Source organism: Neolamprologus brichardi, chromosome 9 (assembly GCF_056152115.1).
Source record: "Neolamprologus brichardi isolate AB-2024 chromosome 9, ASM5615211v1, whole genome shotgun sequence".
In the NCBI taxonomy this organism is placed as follows: Eukaryota; Metazoa; Chordata; class Actinopteri; order Cichliformes; family Cichlidae; genus Neolamprologus; species Neolamprologus brichardi.
This window is the reverse complement of record NC_142112.1, coordinates 24219138-24243003: the sequence shown is the minus strand read 5'-3', so window position 1 is coordinate 24243003 and position 23866 is coordinate 24219138. Positions and strand designations below refer to the sequence as shown.

Here is a 23866-nt window from a genome sequence, read left to right as displayed (position 1 = left end):
AAAAGTTTGGTTTGTGTGTCCAAAAAAGAAATAAAAAGAAATTTAAGCATTTTATATTATATTTTTCATTTGGTTGGTTTATCAAGCGACAGCTCAAACCTTTGCTAAAGTTTCTGTACTGTGTGCAAAATGGAAGACAACCCTCAGTTTTAACTTAATATGATAATCTTTGAGTATTACAAAGTTAAAGCCCATCATTAAAGCAGAGGTTTGTGACACGGCTTGATAATAAAGTCAGTTTTTCCAGATGGCTAAAACTCATCTGCTAATTTTAGTTTATTTTTGTTTAAATAATTCCGTTGTTGTGTGCAAACAGAAATAATATATGCTTTCTGCAGAATGCTGAATAGCCATGTTGAAGGAAAAAAAACCCTTGGGGAAAAAGTTTGACAAAACTTACAGTTTTCTAGGTGATTGGCTAATAATTTTGATTCAGATTCAGAATAGACACCATTTCATCTGAACATATAGTATAAACAAGTATAAATATATTATTAGTATAAATATACTGTTGATACAAAAGGTGCAAACAACGTTTTAAGATGATTTGGGGTTTTATCACAAATTACGACACCCTCCTATTACGACATTAGGGTATTAGGTTGCCCCCCGTAAGGTGCTTAAAGGAGAAGCCTTAACACTCAAGCTAAGGGATCAATCAATAGATGCCTGCGAGCCAAAGAGTAAGCAATCAAAGTCAAATATTCAATCAGCATAAATGCTTAGCTACACAATGTGCATTAGCAGCAGCGAGCATCTGCTGCACAGTCATCACTATTGACTCTGGGGTTGGTGAGCGATGCCGTGTTGTCCTTGGAAGTCAAAAACAGGGTTAAGAAGGTGAAGTGACATAATAATAAGGGAGTCTACAGGCGTGCATGAAAGTGACTGGATCTCAAAATTTATAGACATGTTTAAATACACACAGAGCGTAAAGGGCAGTAGTACCCAAGTGTCCCAGAAAATAAATAAATAAACAAGGAAAAAAGACACTGAGCAACCTCACAGATGTTTTGAGTTTACTAACCAACAGGTGAGCCCACATACCCACACTTGGCTTCTAAACTAAGTTATATTTGATCATCAAGCAGCTGAATAAATTTAAGTCTGTCAGTGAAAGTGAGCCATGCGAGTAGTCTTCCCCATCAGGGTGAGACAGGCTCTCCCTCCCTCTTCTTTGCTCTGTGGACCAGGCAGGGTAACCCCAGCAGAGAAAAACAATGAGATAACAGGGGATATATGGTACTCGGGCAGTTGGCAGTTCTCACCTTTTCCAGCAGACAATGTGAGAAAGGGAGACTCTTTGTTGTGAGGATTAGGTGGCTGTAAACCCATTCTGCAGCAATGATCCTGGAAATGCTCTCATGACACAAAACACAGTTTTTATATTTTTAACTGTGCAACCTTCAATACTTGATGCTCACTCGTTGTGTTTTGTCTTAAAAGTAGTTCAAGTATCTTCCAAATACTTTACCCACATAAACTACAATGTCATTGACTTTGTACTTTATGCAATAGGTGAAATTCTTCTTCAATCCTCTTAATAAAAGGAACTTTGTCAAAACATTAAACCTAAATTGAGCAATGTAGTCACTGTACTAACACTTAACTGTTGTCAGACATTTTTTTTGATAGACCTCATTGTCATCCACATGTTCTATATGCTTTCTGTTGAGGGATTACTGAAGCTGAAATCATAAAAATTGCAAAACTACTTCCTCCAACCAGTCTTTCCCCTGGTCTTTGTTGGGTGTTGGGTGTTACGATGATGTCATGCCAGCGCATAGAGCAGTTTCATTCAGTGCATCTAACCTCCAAAGCACACAGCTGACACACCTCTGCACAACAAATAAGTTCACCTGGACCAGATTACAATTAGGATTTTAATATCTAAGCCATTGAAGAAATTAGAAGAAGCACCTTTGGTATCCTAAATAGGACAAAATGTCAAATCAACTACACTAATGAAATTATACTGTTTATATATAGAGCAATAATAGCAGTGCTTGCCAATTCAACATCATTTTTCTAAACCACGAGTGGGTAAAATAGGGAAGATGCTCTTTAAAATGACCTTGTGACACAAGTGATGCAACATGAAAGGAAGTGACACCGACCTCGTCTCTCCATCTTGTGATGGGTCTAAAAATTTGCAATAACACCAGGCTGATCACCAGCGTGTGCCTTTGAAATAAGTTTACATTCTCCAGGAAACAGAGTAACACTTCACGCCACTTAGATTTTCTCTATATAAGGAATGATCTATTCAGTATCTGCAGTATCCGATGGCCTTAAAACGGAGCAAAAAATAAATGAGCTATTGTCCCCAACTGAATACAGTGGTGGCTCACAAACTGGTGCCACAGAAACACACTGATGGCAGACACACAGAGAAGCCACTATAGAAGCAATGTTTACGTCATTATCAGCGACTCTGGACCTTACACACACGCACATTCACTGTGACTCGATGTCACTACAGCGCGCACACACAACTACTGCAAATCTAAGGCAAAATATACCAAAAATCAGTCTTTGTCATCTAGTTCTCAGAAATGGTTCAATTTAGACTACTTGTTGTCAGAAATACCAATTTTTAATTTTTGGAATTTATATTTTTTTAACACCTCTAAAATATCAATCACAGGTCGTAATGAGCAAAGCTCAGCAAAACATCTTTAAAAGCTGAAAACTCATCCACGCAGCATAAAATCAGCTACTACCTCAACAGGAAGACGTTCATCTCTTTAAAAGCAGTAACAACTACAAAATTGCAAGAGGATATTTCAACTGCACCGCGCAGATTATAAATATGCTTCCTAACCAACTGATCCAATGCAAGTTGCTCAGAAGTACCTGTCGAATTAAACTTCTGGGCCTTCTACATCTAGAGTGTAAAGGAAGAATTTCAAACGCTTGTTGCATCCTAATTTAAAGCAGCTCTTTCACAGAGTAAATCCTTTAACTGGGCACCCAGCTGGATGTGGAGCTAGGGGAGAAACTGTAGGCAGGAAATCCGATCTTGCTGTATTCCATGTGACTGCCTGCTCCGAGAATCCGGGAGCAACACTCCCCTAATTCATCCTCCAGAATTTCGAGGGCTGGCAGGGGGATAGGATCCTTTTCAGGTTGTATTGCAAGTGAGCTAACAGCAATCTCTTATCGTGATCTTCTATGCACACATATAGGTTTACACAATATTCATTTCCCACAGGTTTTTTCCCCCCCCCACAGAGTCTTGGATGAGTAGCAGAGCAGACTTCTGGTCTATACATCAGCTCATTTATCACCTGAAAGACCTGAAATCTGGAGTGTGTGTGCACGCTCTGGAAAAACATTACTGACAGTTAATACACAGTTTGGCCTAGATTGTGTCCAAGCCAAGTAGTATGCTATTAAAAAGGCCTGCTTTGAAATAGGAGAACTGTCAGCAAACCATCTTCCTGTTATGAAGTGGGAAACAAAGGTAAAAAGAAGACGAATACATAAGCTGCGTGAGAAACGTCTTTTCATCAACAAAGCCAGAACAGGAGCCACGAGCAAGAATCCCATTTTTTTTCCTCCCCCCTCTCTGCAGAGGAACTTCATTAATCACTCTACCTTTCCCGTTAAAATCTAAACCACAAGTCATAAAGCAAATGTTCAGAGCGGCAGCAAACGATTGTATTGAAGGCTCCAATACAGCCCTGAGGAAGATGTCCCGTGGTGGTCTAATAGTTTCCTGGCAGTATAAGTGGAGTCCTCCTTCAGAGAACAATCAGAATAGTGTTTGAAGTGACAGGGATGATTGGAGGAGGGCTCGGAGAAAACGAGTAATGAAAAGCAGAGGTGGAACTAACTCCATCCACATGTACAGATCACAGAGACAAAGCCCCAAATGAAATCTTGCGCTGTAAGGGAGTAGCTGGCCTTTGATCACACAGGAAAGGTAACAAGGTCACAAAAATGTTCAGTCTGACATGCATTTAATTAGCAGTGTCATGTGTCTTACCAGGAGTTCGTCCATGCTGGTCTGGCACTTCTCCAGGTTGATGCGTTTAATGGCCACCTTCTCCTTGCGTGGTATACAGTAGGCTGCTTGAACCACAGCTGTGGCCCCACTCCCTGAAACGCACAAGAAAACAAGTTATTAATGCCTTGATCGTTCATTCTTTCGAAGGTGGGTCATAGTTCATCTCCCCGGCAATGTTTTTCAGCCTCTCCCGACGGGTGGTGGCGTTTTCCAAAAGTTATATGTGCCCTGAAAACTTCCAACAGAAGACATCAAAGAGAAATCCTAATCACTGTTTGATACGCATCAGCCATCTCCTTTTTATTTTAAGCTCCTTCCAGATGTCTGAACTCTTTACCCCGACTCTAACGGTGATTCAAGCCACTCAGTGGAGGAAACTGTCCTATAATAACTTTTATTTGGGATTTCATTGGTTTTGTGATTGATTTGTTTTGCTGTTATCACTTCCTCAATGCACTGTCATACACAGGTTTTTATGTCTTTATCTTCTGTGTTAAGCACATAGAGTTTATATGTAATGAAATAACCGATATATATATATCCATGACAAAGCCTTCACTGCCTGAGGATGAACCAAAAATGTGGCTCCATCGCTCCATTAGACTCGCCGCCTCTGATTTTCAGTCCAGTTCTTATGTAATTTGGCAAACCTCAGCCTTTTCTCCATTACATTTCCTTAATAATGGCTTCTTGACATCCACCCATCCACTGAGACCATTTCTGATGAGGCTTTTAATGCCGTTTTACGCCCGTCAAACTGTTATCTTTGGCATTTTTTTATAGATTAACTAAAGAAATAGGCCGTTTTTGTGACAGGCTGCTAGTAACAAAGCGTCTAAAGATACAGTTTGAATTGGTTCTTGGTGAAGTTGTCCGTTACATGTAAACACTGGTTAATCCTTTGAGTTAGGTGACTTTTTAATGGTTAAATTACTCACAGTAGAGTATTAATTCTCTTTATCATTTATTTATTGTTTTTATATAAAGTATAAAGATATAAAGACTGGACTGAAAATGAACTACTGCTGAAGACCACTTTGAAAACTACAAGAAAATCTGGTTCCTTGGAAGCAAAATAAAAAGAAATAGAACGGTGGCTCAAGCCTTTTGCACAGCACATCCAAAATTCACGGCTACTGCAGGATAATAAACATAACTTTTATCTGTTACCTTAAATTCCTTCAGAGTTCAAGAAGGTTAAACCGTGTGATACTCCGACATGTCATCCAAATTCTCTTTGGTACGACTTAACTGTTTTTTTCATCAATTATGAATCCGCTCTTGCAGATCCTCTCTCATGAAGCAGGCTTGATCGAAGCCAGTGACTGCTTGACCTTACATATCCTTAAGAGCTTCATCCCTGACAAGTCCCTTTTCTTCCTCTCCCTCTTTTTTTTTAACATTGCTCTATTACTGAAGTGAAAAACCAGGGCTTACAGAACAGAAACTCTAGCTGGCAATACACAACATTTTCAGTGTAATGCATACATTAAACCCTTAAATCTGTTTAGCTTACTACTACTCTGATGCACAATAAAACAAAAATGTAGATTGCAATCTGATTAAAGTTTATGGCAAATTAAACACAAGTGATCATTATCTTGAATAACATGATACTTTAGGACTAAAAGCATGTAAATGTTCCCCTGTATAGTGCGCAGTAATTTCACTGCCCCCTCACTGCTCTCATTTAGCACCAAGCACGCGCAAACAAGGTTGCTTCCACAAGATCTCTTGTGTATAAGTGACGCCTGCCAATGCAAGTAGCACATTCTCCTCTTGCAACAGGCTTTGGTAAGTGAAGGAGTTAGTGGTGAGTTGGCCCACTCCCCCAGTATGCTTTTTCTAACCTCTAGTGCCCTCATATTAAGCTATGCCCAAATATTAACAAAGTCCTCATTGTTTGGAGTTTTCATTGAGACTGTTGTTTATAGAAGTTTAAAAAGGGGGCATATTACAGGAAAAAACCCAACTCTTTTCAAATTAAAAACTAATGCTCTCCCTAATGACATGACAGACATGAAGTTAACACAATCCAGCTGTTTTTGTTCAAGATATCTGCGTATTTTCAAGCTCTGTACAGGATAAAATGGCAAAATCTGTGTATCCCAATTTATCCTGTACAAATTTCTGTTGTAATTAATGTATCTGCCTTCTTCAAACCAACAACGCAAGATGGAGCAAAGGATGTGGTGACAGAAAAGGACAAAAGAAAAAAGCGATTCCAGCTGATGACTACTTATCAAATTATTGCAGCTCCAATAAAATGTTCCCATCAAATGTTAATCTGTTACCTGCAAACATTAGAAAGTTGCAATATATGTTTTCTCTGTATTTTAAACAACAGTGGCACAGAGGAAACATTGCTAACTAAAAGTGCTTGTCCTCTCCCCACCTCTTTCGCTGCCACCCCTCCATCCCTCTACAGCAGTGCTCACTGATCTTGAATACACAAAATATGAAATCCTACTTCCTACAGGGTGGGTGCGATCTATTAATTGTAACCTCTTCATAATGTGCGGTTGTCCTTGCACAACTCTGCACAGTCCAAGTAACCATGGATCACTCCACCGTTGGACGCTGGAGGGGTGGCTGAACAGTGCTGTAAATGTATCCTCCAGCCCCTCCCGACCCTTCCACTCCCTGCACCAATACCAAACAAACCTCTGGAGACTGGCCAGTGATGGGAGTTCAGCCCCTGGCAGAACCACAGAGAGACAGTTTCCCTGTACACAGTGGAGTGTAAATTCCTCCACACAAACAAACAGTGAGTCGTCAGGGGTGGCTGGACAGGCTGGAGAGCATGTGTGTGGAGAGCATGGAAAAGGGGAAGGCTGTTGGGTAAACAGCAGGCGCGGTCAAAGGGTACCAAGAGCCACCAGGACATGTAGACCAATTTATCAGCTGCTCTTTGCAACTCCCCCACCTTAGCACAAAGTTTCACAGAGCAGGCGTGTTTCTGCTACGTGTTCATTTAAAGGATTTTTAAATGCCTCATCTTTTAGTTTCTAAAAAAAAAACAAACATAAATTAAGTAAATATACTATGATGCACACAGAGGGAAATGAAGAAAATCTCATTAGGTAAAAGCCAGCAATCTAATAACGGTTTGAGAAGAAGTCTGACGTTATTATGACTCACTGAATACAGCAAAGTCAAAAAAAAAAAAAAAATCCAGATCTTACAAAATAAGCCTCAGTCACATCACCGTCATTCTTACAGACAGCACATCATCACCAACCTTTCTCCCCGAATGAGAGAGAGCACACAAAAGAGCCATACTCACAAAAGGCAAGCACTGCAGTAGTGCCAGGGCTTTGAAGCATCTAATCTACTAAGCAGTCTGGCACAGATACAAAGGCTGCAAATATAAAGCAGTAGTTTTTCTTCTTCTTCTGTTCCCCCCCCCCCCCCCCCCCCCCCCCCCCGTCCCCCCGTCCCCCTTTTTTGTGCATTAATTAATAAATAAATGAATCAACTTTATTTACTGTCAAAACCACGTAAATGAAAACAAATACTTCAAAGGTTCTGGCTCAGATTTTTTTTCTATTTCCAGCAGCACAACAACAACAACAACAACAACAACGACAACGACATTTTGCTTGTTCTGGAAGTTGATGGCAAAATTAAATTCATATATTAAGTTAATTCATTAGGCGAAATCAAATGAAGATGATCCAGCCGGCAGCTGAAAATGTGACATGTTGACATGGCGTTACGCTACCTTGGTTATTTCTATGCGTTTTCATACGCAACTTTGTTTTTACGTTGCACTCTTCATTGTATCATTAATATTTCAAGATGGCTGTTACTGCAAATCGCTTAAAGAAACATTTTAATAGAAATCAAGATTTTTCAGGTGTTGTTTTTATCTTTTTGTCTGAACTGTAGCCAAAACATCTAAAGAAATGACTGTATGAACGCAGTTAGAGTGGGGATACTTCTTCCTGGTTTCCAGTAATTAAGATCTATAATTACCCAAGTGCTGAGTCAAGAGGAAGCATCCCTACAGATTTTGCATATACCAAAGGGTCCATTTACTGTCTGAAGCTGTCTGAGTCTTAATTACCATCAGAGGGAAGTTTATGATCATTCATCACATTTAGTTTTAAAACACTGTATGTGCAACAACCCGTTTGCCTCCAGATAGCAACTACAGCTGCATACAGCGTGAAAACAACTTGTGTAAGAGAAGCATTGACAAAACAATCCTGATCTTTGGAGAAGGAAAAAAAGAAGAAGAAGAAAGTGTTTCCAGTAAGCATGTTTCCTCAAAACAAGTTGAGTTTGGCATGGCAGCATTATACTATAACCCGGTTATTTGTGAATGACACATCAAAGTTTATAGATTTTTAATTTTTTTTGGGGCAAAAGCATTTACCACTTGAGTCTAAATACTGTAATAAGGGTTTAATGAGAGCCAACATACAGATGGGTTCAGAATTTTTGTAGTTTTGCCACTAAACAAACAATGGCCAATTGAAGAGCAGACTTTCAGCTTTAATTCGAGGGTTTTTTACAAATGTTTTGTTTTAACTGTTTAGGAATTACACCCATTTATATATACAGTCCACCATTTTCAGAGGCACGACTAGTTTCATGATTACCTGAGGCCCATTTCCTTAATATCTGAAGTGGATGCAAAGTGTTGAGTTTTATCTAATAGCCTTCCACTGCAATTTTAAATATGAAGCCCAAAGAGATGTCAATGCAAGTGAAGGAGGCCAGTCATTAGACTGAAAAATCATAATAAACTTATCAGACAGCAAAACCAGTGGCCAAGGCTTGAAAGAGCACAGAAGACAACTAAAGTGCATGATGACAGAATTATTTCCATGGTTAAGAAAAATAATTTCATAACGTCTAACAAAGTCAAGAACATGCTCAAGGAAGTAGGAGTAACATTGTCAAGGTCTAAATTCAAGCGATGGAATGTAAATACAGAGTGTTAAACAACAAGGTGCAAAGCACAGGTTACAGTCAAGGACAGATTAGACTTTGCCAGAAAACATCTTAAAGAGTCTGCACAGTCCTTAAAAAAGTCTAATTTAATCTTTGGACAGATGAAACCAAGGTTAACAATATAACTGGATGGGAAAAGTATCAAGAAGTAGAGAAACAGCTCACGATCTGAAGTATACCACATCATCTGTCAAACATAATGGAGGCAATGTTATGGCTCAGGCACGTATGGCTGGCAGTGGAACGGGTCGGTAGTGTTTATTGATGATGTGACTGCTCCCAGAAGCAGCAGGATGAATTGCGAAGCATACAGAGCTACATTCTCAGCTCAAATGCTGCAAAACCGATCAGAAAGCACTTCACGGTGCAAAGCGACCCGAGAGTTTCTCAGGGTAAAGAAACCAGCACGAGCAGGTCAGTCGCCTGATTTCAACCCAACAGAGCACTCTGCTCAATTGTTAAATATACAACTGAATGCTTCATCCAAGTATTAAAAGCATTTTTTTTAAACATACAATTATGTTATTCTGTCCATGAAAATGCAAAAAGTCAATTCAAAATGTTTTCCAGATGGATGATGTTTTTGTGGTTTCTTATTCTCACCTGTACCTATGTGTTCTCTGTATACAAGTGCAAAATAGCACTTGTATACAATACATCCTAAAACTCGATGACATACAAAATAAACCAGCTTGTATGCAAGAATACTTTATGATGTCATGAAATAAGGCCTGAGTCAATGTCTCCCCTTTTCAGCTGTGGCCTGCAATGTGACAGCGGCTCTCTCACCATGTCTTTCCTGCTGTCACCAGGCCATTTCAGTGCCTGACATCAGTTGTCTTTTATTACATTTCTTCTGCATACCTGGCTGACATTCCACAAGTTATTCAAAGGTACAACGAGAAATGTCACACATGACTAGAAACTGCACCGGTCCAGCACTTACAGCCTTTTAGTGCATATTCCTCTTCCATGTTCATCTTCCAGCTTGAACTACTTTAAAAACTAAGGCTTAAAGCCTTAAATTGGCATTAAATTACAGAAATCTTAGCCTGAGGTTGGATCCTGTTGGAACCTTCTACTGAAGGTTTTTTTAAAGCCATCTAAGGGACAGAGCAAGCATTAGGGAGGAAACATGGTTGCTGGTGGATACAAACACTGGAAGCAGAAAGTTTCCAGTCTAGATTTGCCAACATGAATGATCCAAATTATGATCCAGGATCAGAGAGAGAGCTGTATTATTTTCCTATGGACCATGTCCAGTATGATCCAATGCTTAATAGAGGGAGAGAGTGGGTGTGAACCATGTAATAGCAAGTCCTCTTTCCCCAGGGAAGTTACAGAAAACAATAGCTCCGATGAGCACGCTGTGTATACAGAGCCATCCTCGACGCAGGAGCCTCCCAGCCGAGCAGAGAGCTGTGCAGCATCTTCATGAAAAGAGACCATTTATACATTATCTATGCAACACTTTCTGCTAGGATGAGGACTAAAGGTGGGTTCAGAGGGGAGCCTGGCTTGCTCATGCTCTTATCTGCAGTAGTAATTTAGCTCCACTAATGAATACCTGTTGAAGTGGTAAGCGCTACAAACTAAAGAAAAGCCAAGCCAATTGGTCTGTCTATTGAAAGTCCATCAGCAGCAAAGAAGTCAGCGTTTATTTTATTAAATTAAAAAGAAAGTGAGATGAAGTTCTTAAAGAAAAAGGCCTGTGATTTTCCATTTTCAACCTTGTTATTGCAATAGTAAGCCGCTTTGCTTTTGTCTCAAAACAAGCAACCTTAAGATTTAAGTTGGTGTCATGAGGATTTTTTTGTATTTCCTGCCTGACGTTTTATGAAACAAGAAGACACTCAGCAAGTTATTTCATAATGACATGAAAACATATATGTAACTCCCGAGGGCAAGACTGAATGTGTGACTTTGCTTCAATGTGATTCCCACTTGTGCTAAGAACATAAGAAGTCTTTAAGAGCGTAATCGTGGACTAAACAAGAACATACAAGCTTTGAGAATAGAAAGGGAAATTTAGCTTTTTTAAAAGAAACCAATAGCTCTTCTCATGGTTGGTCTCAAGAGAGGAAATTGCAGCATCTTAGATCTTTCCTTCAACTTTTAAAAGAGAAAGAGAGAGAGGGGGGACTATAATTTTGAAGCTGAGGAGGAACAGGAATATTCTTGTTTGAAGTGTGAACCCGAGGATGCAGCCTCACACGGATGGTTATCTCCTTAAACTCGATGACATGCAAAGTAAACCAGCATGTTCAGATTTAAGGGGCACAACCTGAAAATAATCTGAGGGGACCAAACTAAGGCTCACTGTACAACCACTTTCTGAGGCCAAGTTAATAATCGGTTCAACAATGAAACAGTCTCACTAGTTTCAAACTTTTGTGAGTAATTTTGTGTTAAAAACACTTCATAGGAAAATACAGCAGAGCTGATTACTGTACGAGAAGGGCTTTATCTTTGTGGGCATGCCAAATTTCAGGGCGTTATCTTGCGTGGTGACCCGGTACAAATTTTCCAAGAAACTGGGGGGCACAACTGGGTCAAAGTTAATTTCAGCTCTTTTAAAAATACACAAAAGGGTGCTTTAGGGCTTGTAAAATTGACCCTCTGTAAACATACAGATTCCCTGTAGAGGAAGCATGCACTGCCTGGGCAAACGTGAACCAGAGGCACAAATGAACCAGTCTGGTCTTATATTCTTCACACTCTTCTCCTCACCTTCACCCTTTGAGTCTTTTTAAACAAAGCCAGCCCAAAGGTAGGACAGGTCATCTATTTGTGGGGCTGGACTTTTCATAACTACACAAGTGAAAGCTCCTCATTAAGTCATCCTCTTAACGCTGCAAAGAAAGGTGAAACAAGCCTCCTGGGTTTAGTGTATTAAAAAATGAGATGAATGAGTGAATAATAACACAGTGGGTTTAGGTTTTAGCCTGGCTACAGTGCATTTACATGGGTTACTTTTTGTTGCCCCACCCCCTCCAAAAAAACTTTGTCACTTTTATTAAAAAATAATTAAATAAATCCTGCAGGTTAAATGTGACACAATTAATACTATTGCTATCCACAGATACGGCGTCCTCTAGCTAAAGTGCATTTATGAAAGTATCAAGCTAGCTGTTCACGTGTATGGAGAGCTGCTCAATGAAAGCAGTTATTTTCCAGCACGTAGACTATAACGTTATTAACGTTCGTTTACGACTTCGGCATAGCCCCAGCGGACGGGGTCATCGCTCTCGGGGGAGGCATTCCTCTGGCTGCCCAAGTCACAACACCGCCCGGCTACAATTGGCCAATTTACCTAAGGCGAAGAACTCAACGCAGCTCAGGAGAAGGAGGATGCCTTCTTTCTGTTCGGTTAATATCTGAATGGTACGAGCTTGTGTTTATCGTCCTAACCCCTGCGTTCAGAGAGAGCTCACGGGGAAATTCAAACTGACGGTTTACACGTAGCTAACAAGCTAAGGATCACATACCAATCACCTCGTGTAGCTCGTAATCATCTTTGTTGATGGACCAGGGTTGGGAGCTCAGGTCCTCCGACATGGCTGAGGGATCCGCTGGGGCAGGACTCTCTGTGTGTAGAAAGGTGGTGAATCCAAAAAGCGGGCGTAAAAATTAGTCAAAGTAATCCAAACAGGACTAACAAGAGCGACACTTCCCCTTCTTTGCGAATCCTGCAGCACTCCTGTCATTCCCAAAGTTTGACACTAGCCTAGCAGCCCCGCCTACCGCATTCCTACTGAGAAAATGTGGCCCTTCCTGCCGGACATATTGAGTGTGGCACACTATCGACGCTGAGTGCTGCGGTTCGGAAAACTGCCGAAACAGGCCGAGTGCTTCCGCCACACTTTTAATGGCGGACCCCACGCGAAATCGCCCCAGAGTGTGCCCTTACAGGTTTAGGTTCAACTTATTACTTCAATATGAACCACTTCTTTTCCACTAAAATTAGCACATTATGCTTCTACTGATTCATCATATAATACAGTTTGAATGGCGTACAATGTGAAAACCTCAAACCACCAAGCTAGGCAACTCAATCACCTGGCAGGGAAAAGTCAGGGATTAATATTCTCAAAGAGCTGTCTGTGAGAGGAGGCATGTTTCTCTAGCAAGAGCCTGCCTCTGATTGGACAGAACCACGTATTCTGCTTTCTGATTGGGTGTTCGTGCATTTACTGTAAAGCGTAGACAACCACAGTTTTCCCTTACCGCATTAAATTAGAGACCTCTGGTGGTTTATTTTATACCATACAGGATTTGCACAGTCACAACAAATCCAGGGAAACTAAAGGCATATTTAATTTTATAGTTCCATATTATAAATTTTTTATTTAAAAAAAACAAAGAAAGACTTTGAATAATACACCACGTTAACTTTATTCGTTTATTTAAAAAAACAACAACATTATTTTAATTGGTCTAAAAAGAGCATTTTAAAAATACAAACTCAAAAGTAGAGATCCCACAGTAACAGAATTGCTGCACAGAAAGGCAGGTGTCAGCTGTCAGTAGAACTGAACTTGTGAAAGTATCAGAGCCAAAACAGTTCTTCCTCTTTAAGCTTCAATTTCATGAACAAGTTTGCTCATAAGAGGAAGTGGCAAAAGAATGTACCCTTTTTCTCAATGCAACACACATAAAATACAAAATAGGGCCACACAAAACCGCTGTTAGAAGTGGAAATCTCATAATATGATAATGACTGTGCACTGAGAACTTTGTTGGCATTGGATACTACTGTGCAGTCTCACTTTCATAATGACAGTGGGCAGGAATCTGTGTCGTCTCCAAAGGAAGTGCAATTTGAAGCAGTAAAATATATACATACAGTGTAATCATGAGATTCCTCCAATGTTGCATTTGGCCACTGTCCAACATAATCTTTTAATGGAATAACAAAAAGGCACTTTGAAATATGATTAACCACCTGCTCCACAGTTATGGCAGCGACAGAGCTTTGGCAAGCCGAGTCCAGAACCAGGCCTGCGTGCAAGGCCGGGTGTAGTCACAAATGGTGAGGAAGCGTAAAATGCTGGGGAAGGGCTTTGTCATCGGCTTATAGATGACTGGAATCAGGCGTTTACTTCGAGCTCCTGAAATAGAAAAAAAGAATATAAATGATTAAGCTGCACGCATAAACCAGAAAAATTAACACAGGGTTGTTTAATATAAAATATTTATATATGTGTGTGAGCATTACCAGGACAAAGGCTGAGAGCAAACTTGGTCTGAAAGTCACAGGCATCGCTGTCGAGATATTCATCAGAAATCACCACCACCATCCGTTTACACCTGCGTGCAAGGTCACATATTATAGTCAGTTGCAAAAACTGTGAGAGCAAGAAAACAGAGATTTCAGGAAACATGACTGGCTGAGAATTGGATTTCTTCTGTCAGGTGACTTTCGATATCTGAATTTCAGATGAAACTGACGTTAGTTATGTCTGGCTTTCTAAACCATCTCTGAACTTTCCATTTCTACATTTTATCGACACACAGAGGCACGAATACACAGATTATTAACCAAACGGTAAACAAGTCTGAACCACATCCTGCACTAGTGCATGCTTCATGACTGCGCCTGTTGGAATTCGTGTTGCATCTGACTAACAAATGCAAAATTGAATTGCAAAAAAAACTAACAAAAAAAACCCAACTGTAAATCAGTATCATGTAAACTGCTTTTTTTGTGCTTTTTTTGTACCATAATGACCTACTTGGAGTTTCAGACTCACACCTGGCCTCATAACGTTATTCGCTTAATCACTTTTTCAAGTTAAAATTAGAACAAAACAAAAAAACGGAAAAGACCAAACAAAAACCAGGTTAGTCCCACCTCTTCTCGATGAGTTCACTTGTGATGGTCCACACGCAGGAGCCCGGGAGGACGTCTCTGTCGAACACACACAGTTTCAGCTTGTAGTCCGTCTGCTCCAGCTCACGGATCATTTCGTGGACGAACGCAAAGTCGCTCTGGCAGTAGCAGATGAAGGCATCAAACATCTCGGGAACCCCTGGATTCAAAACATCTCGATTCAACTCAGTGGTTAAAGTTTCACACAAACACACACACAGAGGGCCATTAATCAGAAACATCTCGCATCACTGACACAACATAAAACTCCTAGAGCGAAGTACATAAGAATAATAAGAAAACCACAAGGCTGCGGAGGAAACAGGAGCAGCGAGGCCGTGTAGCAGTGCACGATTAGTGCTTCAGATAAATGGTCAGATGAAGAGACAAGTGACAAGTAGGAGTGTTTTTTTCCCCTGTGATAGTTTACCACAGAAAACACCCGAACAAACAAACAGCTACAAAGTCTCGAAGTTTCGAACATATAGCAGATGAGTCTGTGCTGTTTATTAAGGAAAAAAACTATAATAAGTTGATATTAATAAGCATTGTGAATTTAGAAGGAAGCCTACATTTACAAAGTGAAGGAAATCATTATGCAAATACAGTGATCGATGATGTAGCTGGTTACGCTGCAATCAGTTAAAACTAATGCACACATCAGCCAAATGTAGCAAAGAGAGCTTTTCAGTGACACTGGCAGTAATACTGCACCAATGCTGAAGAGTCATTTACGCTGTCTTTGAAGCGTTATTATTAATGCTAATGGGAGGTTCTTTATAAAATATTTCGACATAATGTGAGCATATGTGTATGCATATATATTATTGTAAGTTCATACAAATGCTCACCTTCAGGGTCATCATCCACAGTGATCCCAGACCTCTCAGGGGTGCGAGGGACACAGCTGTCGACCTCAGGAACCTGGAGCGGGGGTTCAGCTTTCTTTTTAAGATTCTCACAGTACTTCCGGACATCCTCATCTGGGAACAAAACGGCGCAAAACGGCACACATGAGCGCAAACATGCAGTCAGTTCAGGGAGACGCCATGTGATGGACATATAACTGTGTTTAAACTCGGTTATTACACTAACATTTACGCATTTGGGCAAATATTGCGAAAGACACTCTCTTAGTCACGAGTGTAAGATCTATTTAAGCAACACTGGAATTCATCGTTAATAATTTCCTGAACCAGGCGACAGGGACATGGTGGGGTACAAAAGCAAGCGTGCATTAAGAATAAGCACAAGTTATGACCGGTCCTAATCAATGCAAAAAAAATCAATCCTAATCGACGAGAGGCATTTATTTATAAAAGACAAGTGGATCTAAGTGGAATGGCAGTAACGCACTTATCAGTGGTCGCAGATCCTCCACGATGTCTTCTCTGTCCAGCTCCGAGAGCATTGACAACAACTTCCCCACTGACGTGTCTGTGCTCCGGGCCTGCCAGTCCTCCAGAACCGTGCAGGTTGGGTTTTTGGACACTTCGTAGTTCTTTATTTCCAGGTAGTTGAAGCCCATGGCCTCTGCGAGCGCCATCCAGTCCGCTGCTACCGTGTGCTTGGGGTTCAGATAAAGTCCCAGCTTTTTCCTCACGCTCATGTTTAGCGCAACGAGAGGAATCTTCTTCAAGTCAACTTGCGAGTCGGCGCAAGCCATGTTCCAAAAGTTTCCGGTTAAGTTAACGGAGTTTTTTGTATAAGTAAGAAAGACTAAACATTATAACGATAGACGTGATTTGAAATGCTGTGTTGTGTCGGAAGTCTACAACACAACCTACCTGACTGAGGAAGTGAAGTCTTTGCGCTGGAGTGCGTCACAGACGGGGGGGGTGGAGATGTGTTATTTACCAAGTGGAGCTAACAGTGCGATTCTTTTTTTATTTTTAAAACACCGACATTATTGTTATTACTATTACTCTTGCGAGCTTATCAAGGATGCTCCACAAAGCTCCACAAAAAATAAATAGACACGCACGTTTTCTGTTCCCGTTTACTCTCATCTGTAGTCATAGCTGCTCAGAAAGAGCGGATTGACTTCCTTGCTCTGATAAATGGAGGTCAAGATTTAGTGCACCAGATAGCAACTTTAATATAGCCGTTTTGTAACCATCACACATAAAGCAAAAACAAAGTATAAATGCACAGAAAACCTGCGAGAACAAAGTAACAGTAATCTGTTCAAAACATCATATGATGTCATTACAGGTGATTCTGAATCATAACAAAACCACACTGTGGTTTTTCACAGTCGCTGCATAGCCGGAAACGCAGCGAAGGATCCATAGAAGGCCCTCGATGTGGCAATTTTCTACAGAACTGATGGCCTGATCAGTGAAGTTAAAGCACCGTAACGTGTGCTTCCTCAAATCCTCATTCTTCAGCTTCCTTGAATCAATACATCAATGTGCCAGACAGATTTTCATGGAAACAGTTCAAGATTAAATCAGTGGAACGTCCACGTGTTCACAGGTTCTTGCTTCTGGAGAAGTAGAAGTCAATGCCTCTGTCCCGATGCTGTTTGGGGGTGTGAGACGGGCCTTTCTTTCCTCTTGGTGAAGGTCCTGTGCCACCCTGAAGAAAAGAAAGAAAGAAAAAAACTTTTTTAAAACTGTATAAAAGAAAATACACACAATTAAAAATAAAATAAGGAAAGAAATGTAGAATTTGTTTTCAAATACATCTGAGGGATGGCAAGATATTTCACTGGGTAGAAAAGACACAAAAACAATACAATGGAAGTGTCAACCTCTTCTGATTTTAATAAATGAAACACTTTAAGGGGAAGTGTTTCTCTTGTTGCGGAACTGGTGACAACGTGACAAGGGGCCCCAAATAGACTGGAGCAGCAGACGCTTTTCTATTTACTGAGATATAAGTGTATGTTATTATTTATGGAAAGTTTAGTTTAAGTTTAGATAAAACTGAAGAGTAACATGTAGTAATATCTGCCAGATACATGTAGTGGGTTAAAAGTGCAATTAGGCCTTAGAGCTGTAGTAGATAAGAAGTGCTAAATAAAATTTAGTTGAAACTAGAACGTACAAACAATAGTGGAGTAAGTCTATTTATATCCAAGCGCTTTTATTTGCAGCAGTTATGGATTAAACACTAATATAGCAGCACTACACAATCACACTAACTACTTCCCTTCCCCCAGACACCCACCGCTTTCTTGTTAATGTGTCTGCTCCATTCAGGTGCCGTGACGATGGGAGCGGGATAGGTGTCGCCGAGGGTCACATGAGCGTGGGCCAGCGCAGCGTTGCTGAGTGACCAGGGTGTGTGCACATCACCTCCTCTGATATTCTGCAACTCTGGAACCCACTGTCGGACGTAATCTCCCTGAAAGGCAAACGCAAACCGATGAGTCAAAACTGATTTCCTCACATTTTGTCCTATTTTTAATCTCAATAATAAAGCAGCAAAGCCTGCCAAACAGGTGACTCAGCAGTTTTGTCTTGAAGCGCAAAAGGTGAAGTTTTAGACAAATGTCAAAAGGAAATGAAACGGTGTTTACTTCGTCAAACGTACATTATTGTCATAGTCGAGGCCTTGTTTGATCATGTTGAACTTCCTGTTCTCTCTGGGGTCATTTCCAATCCCAGCGCTGTACAGCCAGTTACCATAATTGCTGCAGACATCGTGGTCGATCTTTGTAGGGAACATTTAAAAAGATGAGTTTTGTATTAATATCTGAATATTATATTCTTAAACTAAGCTTTGAAATGATGTATAAAGATAATAAACAACTACTGCTTACCAGAAGGGACTCAAACCACTCAGCTCCCATCCTCCAGTCAAGGCCCAGATCCTTTGTGAGGAAGCTAGCGACATTTTGACGCCCCCTGTTGGACATAAAGCCGGTCGCTGCCAACTCCCTCATGTTGGCGTCAACAAAAGGCACTCCGGTGCGTCCCTCTGTACATTCCAGTTGCACATAAATTCACCTTTATATTCGTATACTATACGTACTGTTTCAGTTCAAAGAATATTTCATGCAGGATGAGTGAAGAGCACAAACCTTTCCATGCATCAAATAGCTTCATGTCCTTTTTCCATGGCACAGATTTGTCTTGAAGTCCTGAGTTGAAGTCACAGTGACATGAAATATACCTTTTCATGCAGACAACAACAATAATAATAAAAGTAACATAAAAACATCAGCTTACTGTACCTTTGACCTGAAAAATCCTATTTCCGTACTTCACACTCACAAACCTGAAGTAGTCCCTCCACAAAAGCTCAAAAATTACCCTGTAGGACAGCAGGGAAGCTCATCAGATAGGGAAAAAGTAAAATATGACAAATGTAGATTTTCACATATCACCAGCCTGTGTGCTCACCAATATGTGCTCTGATTAGCTGTCCGCTCCTTCTCGTACTGCTTGATCTGATGATAAATATATCTGGGTGAAATGCAACCCATTGCCAGCCTGCAGGATACCAAAGCCGCACCATTAGACAGAATCACGGGAATTACCTCAATGAAATATTAAACTCCATGTAGCAAAGTGGAGCAGAGAGGCAGTGATACATTTGTACTCACCAAGGTGAAAACTTGGTGGAATAATCCACACCGATTAAACCGTTACGAGTCTCTTTGTACGTTGCAACTGCATCCTTTGAAACAGACATCATGGAGGATCTTTAATAGATCATCTGGGATATTTTTTTTCTCCATAGCTCTCTAAACAGCAGCTAACGTAAAACACATGTTGCACTCACAGTGTCCCAGAAATAGTGTTTAAGTCTGGCCAGGGCGTGACTCTCCCCACCGCTGCAGGGGAAGGCTGAGCGAGGATCAATCACGGGCTCTGGAAGGGGAAAAGCGTTTCAGCATTAGGCTTCTTTAGACATAATAAACATCCCGAATCATAAACACATAGAATAAATATGCAGACATGTGTCTTGGTGGATTGTTCACCTGTCTGTTGCAGGTCCTCTGCTGTAGGAATGGCTCCTTCCTCGAGGCCTGGAGGAAGGGGATTTAGCTTCTCTGGGGTTGAGAAGACCGGCCTCACCCTGCCCTCGCTCTCCACTGCCTTTCTGAACTGAGTGTACACATCGGGAAGCCTAAAAACAGAGGGAAATATTACAAGGCACTTCTTAACCTGCAGTGTATCTTTCACGAAAAGGGTGGCTTCCTCTCTGTATCTGCTTTCACACCTGGACATGTGGGGGAACGGAAGATCATCTCTGTGGTACAATGTAGAGCCCCAGCAGGTATGAACTTTGACCTTCATCTGTGCACACACATCTTTTACCCTTTTCTCCACATTCAGCTCTTCTGAGGTAACCTGTAGAAAAAGCACATGATGGTGAAAACCACGCTCCAATGACCAGACAGCACATTTGCTGTTATCTGTAATATGAGAGAGCACCTCTTCATGGAAAGCCACACTACTGACAGAGCCCAGTTGCCTGATGAGGTCTGCAACTACCTCCTCTGGCTTACCCCGTCTCACCACGAGATTGCTGTCAAACACACACACACACAAAATAAACACAGAGACACATATATAAGCCTCATTCCATGCCAGGCAAGCTGCATCCTGGGTAGAGTGCTAGTTGACAGGAAAAAGTGATGGGAACAGTGTGTGCAGAAGCAATGCTAATATAAACATAACCGCCAGTCCAGGTGCGTCCTGATCCTGTTACACGTATCAATTCAATCCTAGAAAGCCAAGGCCAGTGTCTTCACTGAGTTAACAATAACATGATAGAAAAGTAAACTGATCTCTTATAAACCTTTCATAGAGACTGTGAGTTAGCGACGGTGTAGCAAAGGCGAAACTTGACAGTGGGGTTAGGTTAAAGAAAAATCTCGTGAGTGATAGTTTTATTACCTGCCTTTGCTGATCAGTGTGTTTCTGAGGTCTCTGATACTCTCCAGTAAGAAGCGCAGACGGAAAGGCCCAGTCTTTGGTAAGCTGTAGTTGTAAGTGCCCACATAGTGTCTGGGGTCGAAGCAGTACAGCGGGACTATGTGTTCAGCGTTTCTTTGAGCCCAGTGGAAAAGCTGCATATCGAGCATACAATAAACATACTGCAGCAATTATGTGAAACAGCACATTTGATTTTATGATAGAAACACCTTTGACTATTGATATGGATGGCAGAGGTGGGCTTGTTTCTGTCCTCCAAGTAGAGTATGTGACTCACTGAACTGTGTTAAATAAATACATTTTGTGTGCTTTTGCATTTTTTTTCTATTTGCTGTTGCTTTCTTAGGTTGCTCTACATTTAACCACTCAGTACCACCCTAGATATGGCTACTTTGTAAAAAAAAAAAAAAAAAGAAAAAGAAAAAGAAAAAAGAAAAGAAAAGAAAAGAAAACCTAATAAACGAACATTTAATTTAATATTTAAAATTCCCTGAAAGTTAGCAAGCATGCTCATTGGTCTTTTTTGTTTTGTTTTGGGGTTTTTTTTTGGTTCAGTTTTTAAATATATATATATATATATATATATATATATATTCTTTAAAAAATTGTAACTAGATGTCACAAGTTTGTGGAAGCTTGTTTCCACCACGGGGGGAAATGCCAGGCGGAACCAATGTTTTCTATAGTCATTGGGCAGAGTCCAAATTTGGAATTTATTTTCGAGTAAGTCGAAGTTTCGAGATACGTAACTCGAAATTTTAAGCTATTAAGTCAAGATACTAACTCGAAATTTTGATTTATTTATGCAATTTTTGCAGCTGCGAAAATAACCTTCGATAGTGTTAGATACTTAAAACAGGATAGGGGTTAAAAAGCAGTCCAGTTTAAAAATTAAAAGTGTGTAATCATTAGCTTTGGGGAACATGCTTTTATTCTGGAGGTCTTGTACCGGTAGTAATACCGCTGTAACGTGGCTGCAGGCAATATTGGAGTTATTGTAATTTTAATGTCGACGTTAACATGTTTAAACAATTTCTTTAATGTCGTCAACAAAGCAAATAATTAACATGCGAAGTAATCGTGTTTTTTTTAAAACATTTAAGTTTAACAACGTTGCACCTTTTTCTACAAACTCATGTTCTTACCTCGTTGTCGTGGAGACGCAAGTCGTTTCTTAGCAAACATATTACTGTACGGGAGGAAGACATGTTTGCTTTGTTTCCACCACAGCAGCAATAGTCTTGTTTTAAGCACTGAGGAAGAGAGACCTCGGTGTCAGAGAGTTGTACCTCCCGGGTTAGCGGCAGTTGTCTCTTCGGCGGCTCCTCTCTGGCAGTCACGTTTTCAGACACGACGTTACAAAACGGCAGGTTTTGTAAGGTGGTTTTCTAACAGCTGCTCCCACAGTGTTGGTGTTAATCGTTTTTAGTCAAAATTATCTAACTATTTATATTGTGCTATTTTCAAATTAGGCTTTATACTGACATTTGAAAAAAGAAATTATATTTCGTATTGTCTTTGGATAACTAAGTAGTGTGTTGCCTTTTCTTATACCGTCTTATGAAAATATGGTCCTAACCATGAGTTTGCGGAGTTGAAGAAAAGCTATTTTATTGAGTCTTAATTGATAAAAAGTAAGAAGGCCATCAATAAATTATATGTGTGTGTGTATATATATATGCATACAATTTTAAATTGCATACAATTTTTTCTTAAAAAACAGAGTTACCATGTAATAGGGATGTGTCTGTTATAACTATTAAGTATTATTCAGTTAGACTGACATATAAAAACAACAAAATAATATAAACGTAAGGCACAATTACAAAAGGTTCAGTCATTTAACCGAGCCTCTTGCAAATGACGTCACAAAACCCCCAGGTGTCTACACCCATAGCCATTAGGTCCACAAAATAATTTATAAAGCTGTTCTGTAATATATAAAAGTACATATCAACAGCTGGGGATCATCTATGACAAAAACAATCATGCTGTGTCCTTTACTCCCATCCACTTTATCTTGGTGCCAAAAGAAACTTTTGATTTTGATAGGTCACATCACATGTTCCCAGTAAGAATACATATGTAAACAGCACAAATAGTAATAAGCGTAATACCCTTAACGTTACGATTATGAAGGGATCCATGGAGAATTTTCTTCTCTGTAAGTGATTCAGAAAAATTTGAGAACCCGTGATCTAAATAGAAAAGAATTAAGCAAGTGGGTGAAATAAAATGCACACTCGTGGCCACTTTATTCCTGTCCAGCTGCTTGGAATGGAAACATATAATCAGCTATGTGGCTGTTATTCATTTAAGGATGGTCAAGAATACCTGCAGGAGTTCAAACTGAGCATCAGAATGGGGAAGAAAGGCTGTTTAAATGATTTGAACGTGGCATGGTTGTTGGTGCCCGACAAGCTGGTCTGAGTATTTCAGAAACTGCTAATCTACTGGGATTTTTCCACACAACCATCTCTACCGTTTACAGTTATGGAAGACCATGCTGAGTGCTACTCTTGTCAAAAAAGAACAGCAAATTGAACCTGCAGTTCACACAGGCTCACTGAAACTGAACAGATTAGAAAAATGTTTCTTGGTCTTATGTGCCTCAATTTCTGTTGATATTTTGATGACAGGGTCACAGTTTGGTGTAAACAGCATGAAAGCATGGATCGAACCTGCCCAGCAGTTAAGGGCAGTCATGGTGTGGGGGATTTTTTTTTTTTTTTTTTATACACTTTTGGCCTTTTTAAGAATTGTTTAGATACCACAGAGTATTACTGCTGACCATGTCCATGCCTTTATGACCACAGTGTACTCATCTTCTGATGGCTGCTTCCAACAAGATAACACACCATGTCAGAAACCTTAGATCATCTCAGGCGGTTTCGCTAACATGACGATGAGTTCACTGTACCCAAATGGCCTCCACAATCATCACATCACAATCCAATAGAGCACCTTTGGGATGTGGTGAAACAGGAGATTCCCACCATGGAGGTACAGCTGCCAAATCATAAGCCCAATAAGAAAGTTGTTGGTAGAGTCCAAAAGAACATATCAATTTCAGCATTCAACCATCCATCTATCAATCATGAGATCACAACTATAAATACATACATT

General features: G+C 40.3%; 3 protein-coding genes across 4 annotated transcripts in view; all 3 read right to left on the bottom strand.

Moving 5' to 3' along the window:
• The window catches only part of oxsr1b (oxidative stress responsive kinase 1b), a 40224-nt gene extending 27406 nt beyond the window's left edge, over positions 1-12818 (bottom strand). The window contains exons 1-2 of one of the 2 annotated variants that reach the window (XM_087846175.1): positions 12463-12818; positions 3992-4104 (exon numbers count right to left, since the gene is read on the bottom strand). In XM_087846175.1, coding sequence (XP_087702301.1) covers positions 3992-4104; positions 12463-12532 — 183 coding nt within the window. In that variant the 5' untranslated portion in view covers positions 12533-12818. The remainder of the gene's footprint in view (positions 1-3991; positions 4105-12462) is intronic. The other variant, XM_006795118.3, reaches the window with a different exon arrangement.
• A 537-nt stretch (positions 12819-13355) lies between these two features.
• On the bottom strand, positions 13356-16640 carry myd88 (MYD88 innate immune signal transduction adaptor). Its single transcript, XM_006795119.3, has 5 exons — positions 16203-16640; positions 15698-15829; positions 14829-15006; positions 14193-14284; positions 13356-14085 (listed from the first exon to the last, which is right to left on the bottom strand). The coding sequence occupies exons 1-5, from the start codon at positions 16510-16512 to the stop codon at positions 13931-13933; spliced, it is 867 nt and encodes a 288-aa protein (XP_006795182.2). The 5' UTR covers positions 16513-16640; the 3' UTR covers positions 13356-13930.
• A 279-nt stretch (positions 16641-16919) lies between these two features.
• Positions 16920-22099, bottom strand: cry-dash (cryptochrome DASH). The gene is made up of 14 exons (XM_006795120.2): positions 21886-22099; positions 20702-20874; positions 20237-20330; positions 20022-20152; positions 19780-19928; positions 19581-19669; positions 19402-19475; positions 19199-19288; positions 19030-19109; positions 18877-18936; positions 18616-18773; positions 18387-18506; positions 18021-18197; positions 16920-17426 (listed from the first exon to the last, which is right to left on the bottom strand). The coding sequence occupies exons 1-14, from the start codon at positions 21946-21948 to the stop codon at positions 17319-17321; spliced, it is 1566 nt and encodes a 521-aa protein (XP_006795183.2). The 5' UTR covers positions 21949-22099; the 3' UTR covers positions 16920-17318.
• Between the last annotated feature and the right edge of the window lie 1767 nt (positions 22100-23866).

Coding starts and splice junctions, on each gene's coding strand:
- myd88 (XM_006795119.3), bottom strand. CDS start 16,512: ATGGCTTGCGCCGACTCGCAAGTTGACTTGAAGAAGATTCCTCTCGTT. Junction 15,007..15,697: donor TGTGGATGATGACCCTGAAG/GTGAGCATTTGT, acceptor TTTTGAATCCAG/GGGTTCCCGAGATGTTTGAT. Junction 14,285..14,828: donor AGTGAACTCATCGAGAAGAG/GTGGGACTAACC, acceptor CCTTGCACGCAG/GTGTAAACGGATGGTGGTGG.
- cry-dash (XM_006795120.2), bottom strand. CDS start 21,948: ATGTCTTCCTCCCGTACAGTAATATGTTTGCTAAGAAACGACTTGCGT. Junction 20,331..20,701: donor ACACTGATCAGCAAAGGCAG/GTAATAAAACTA, acceptor TGTGTTTGACAG/CAATCTCGTGGTGAGACGGG. Junction 18,198..18,386: donor GCCTCGACTATGACAATAAT/GTACGTTTGACG, acceptor TTTGCCTTTCAG/GGAGATTACGTCCGACAGTG.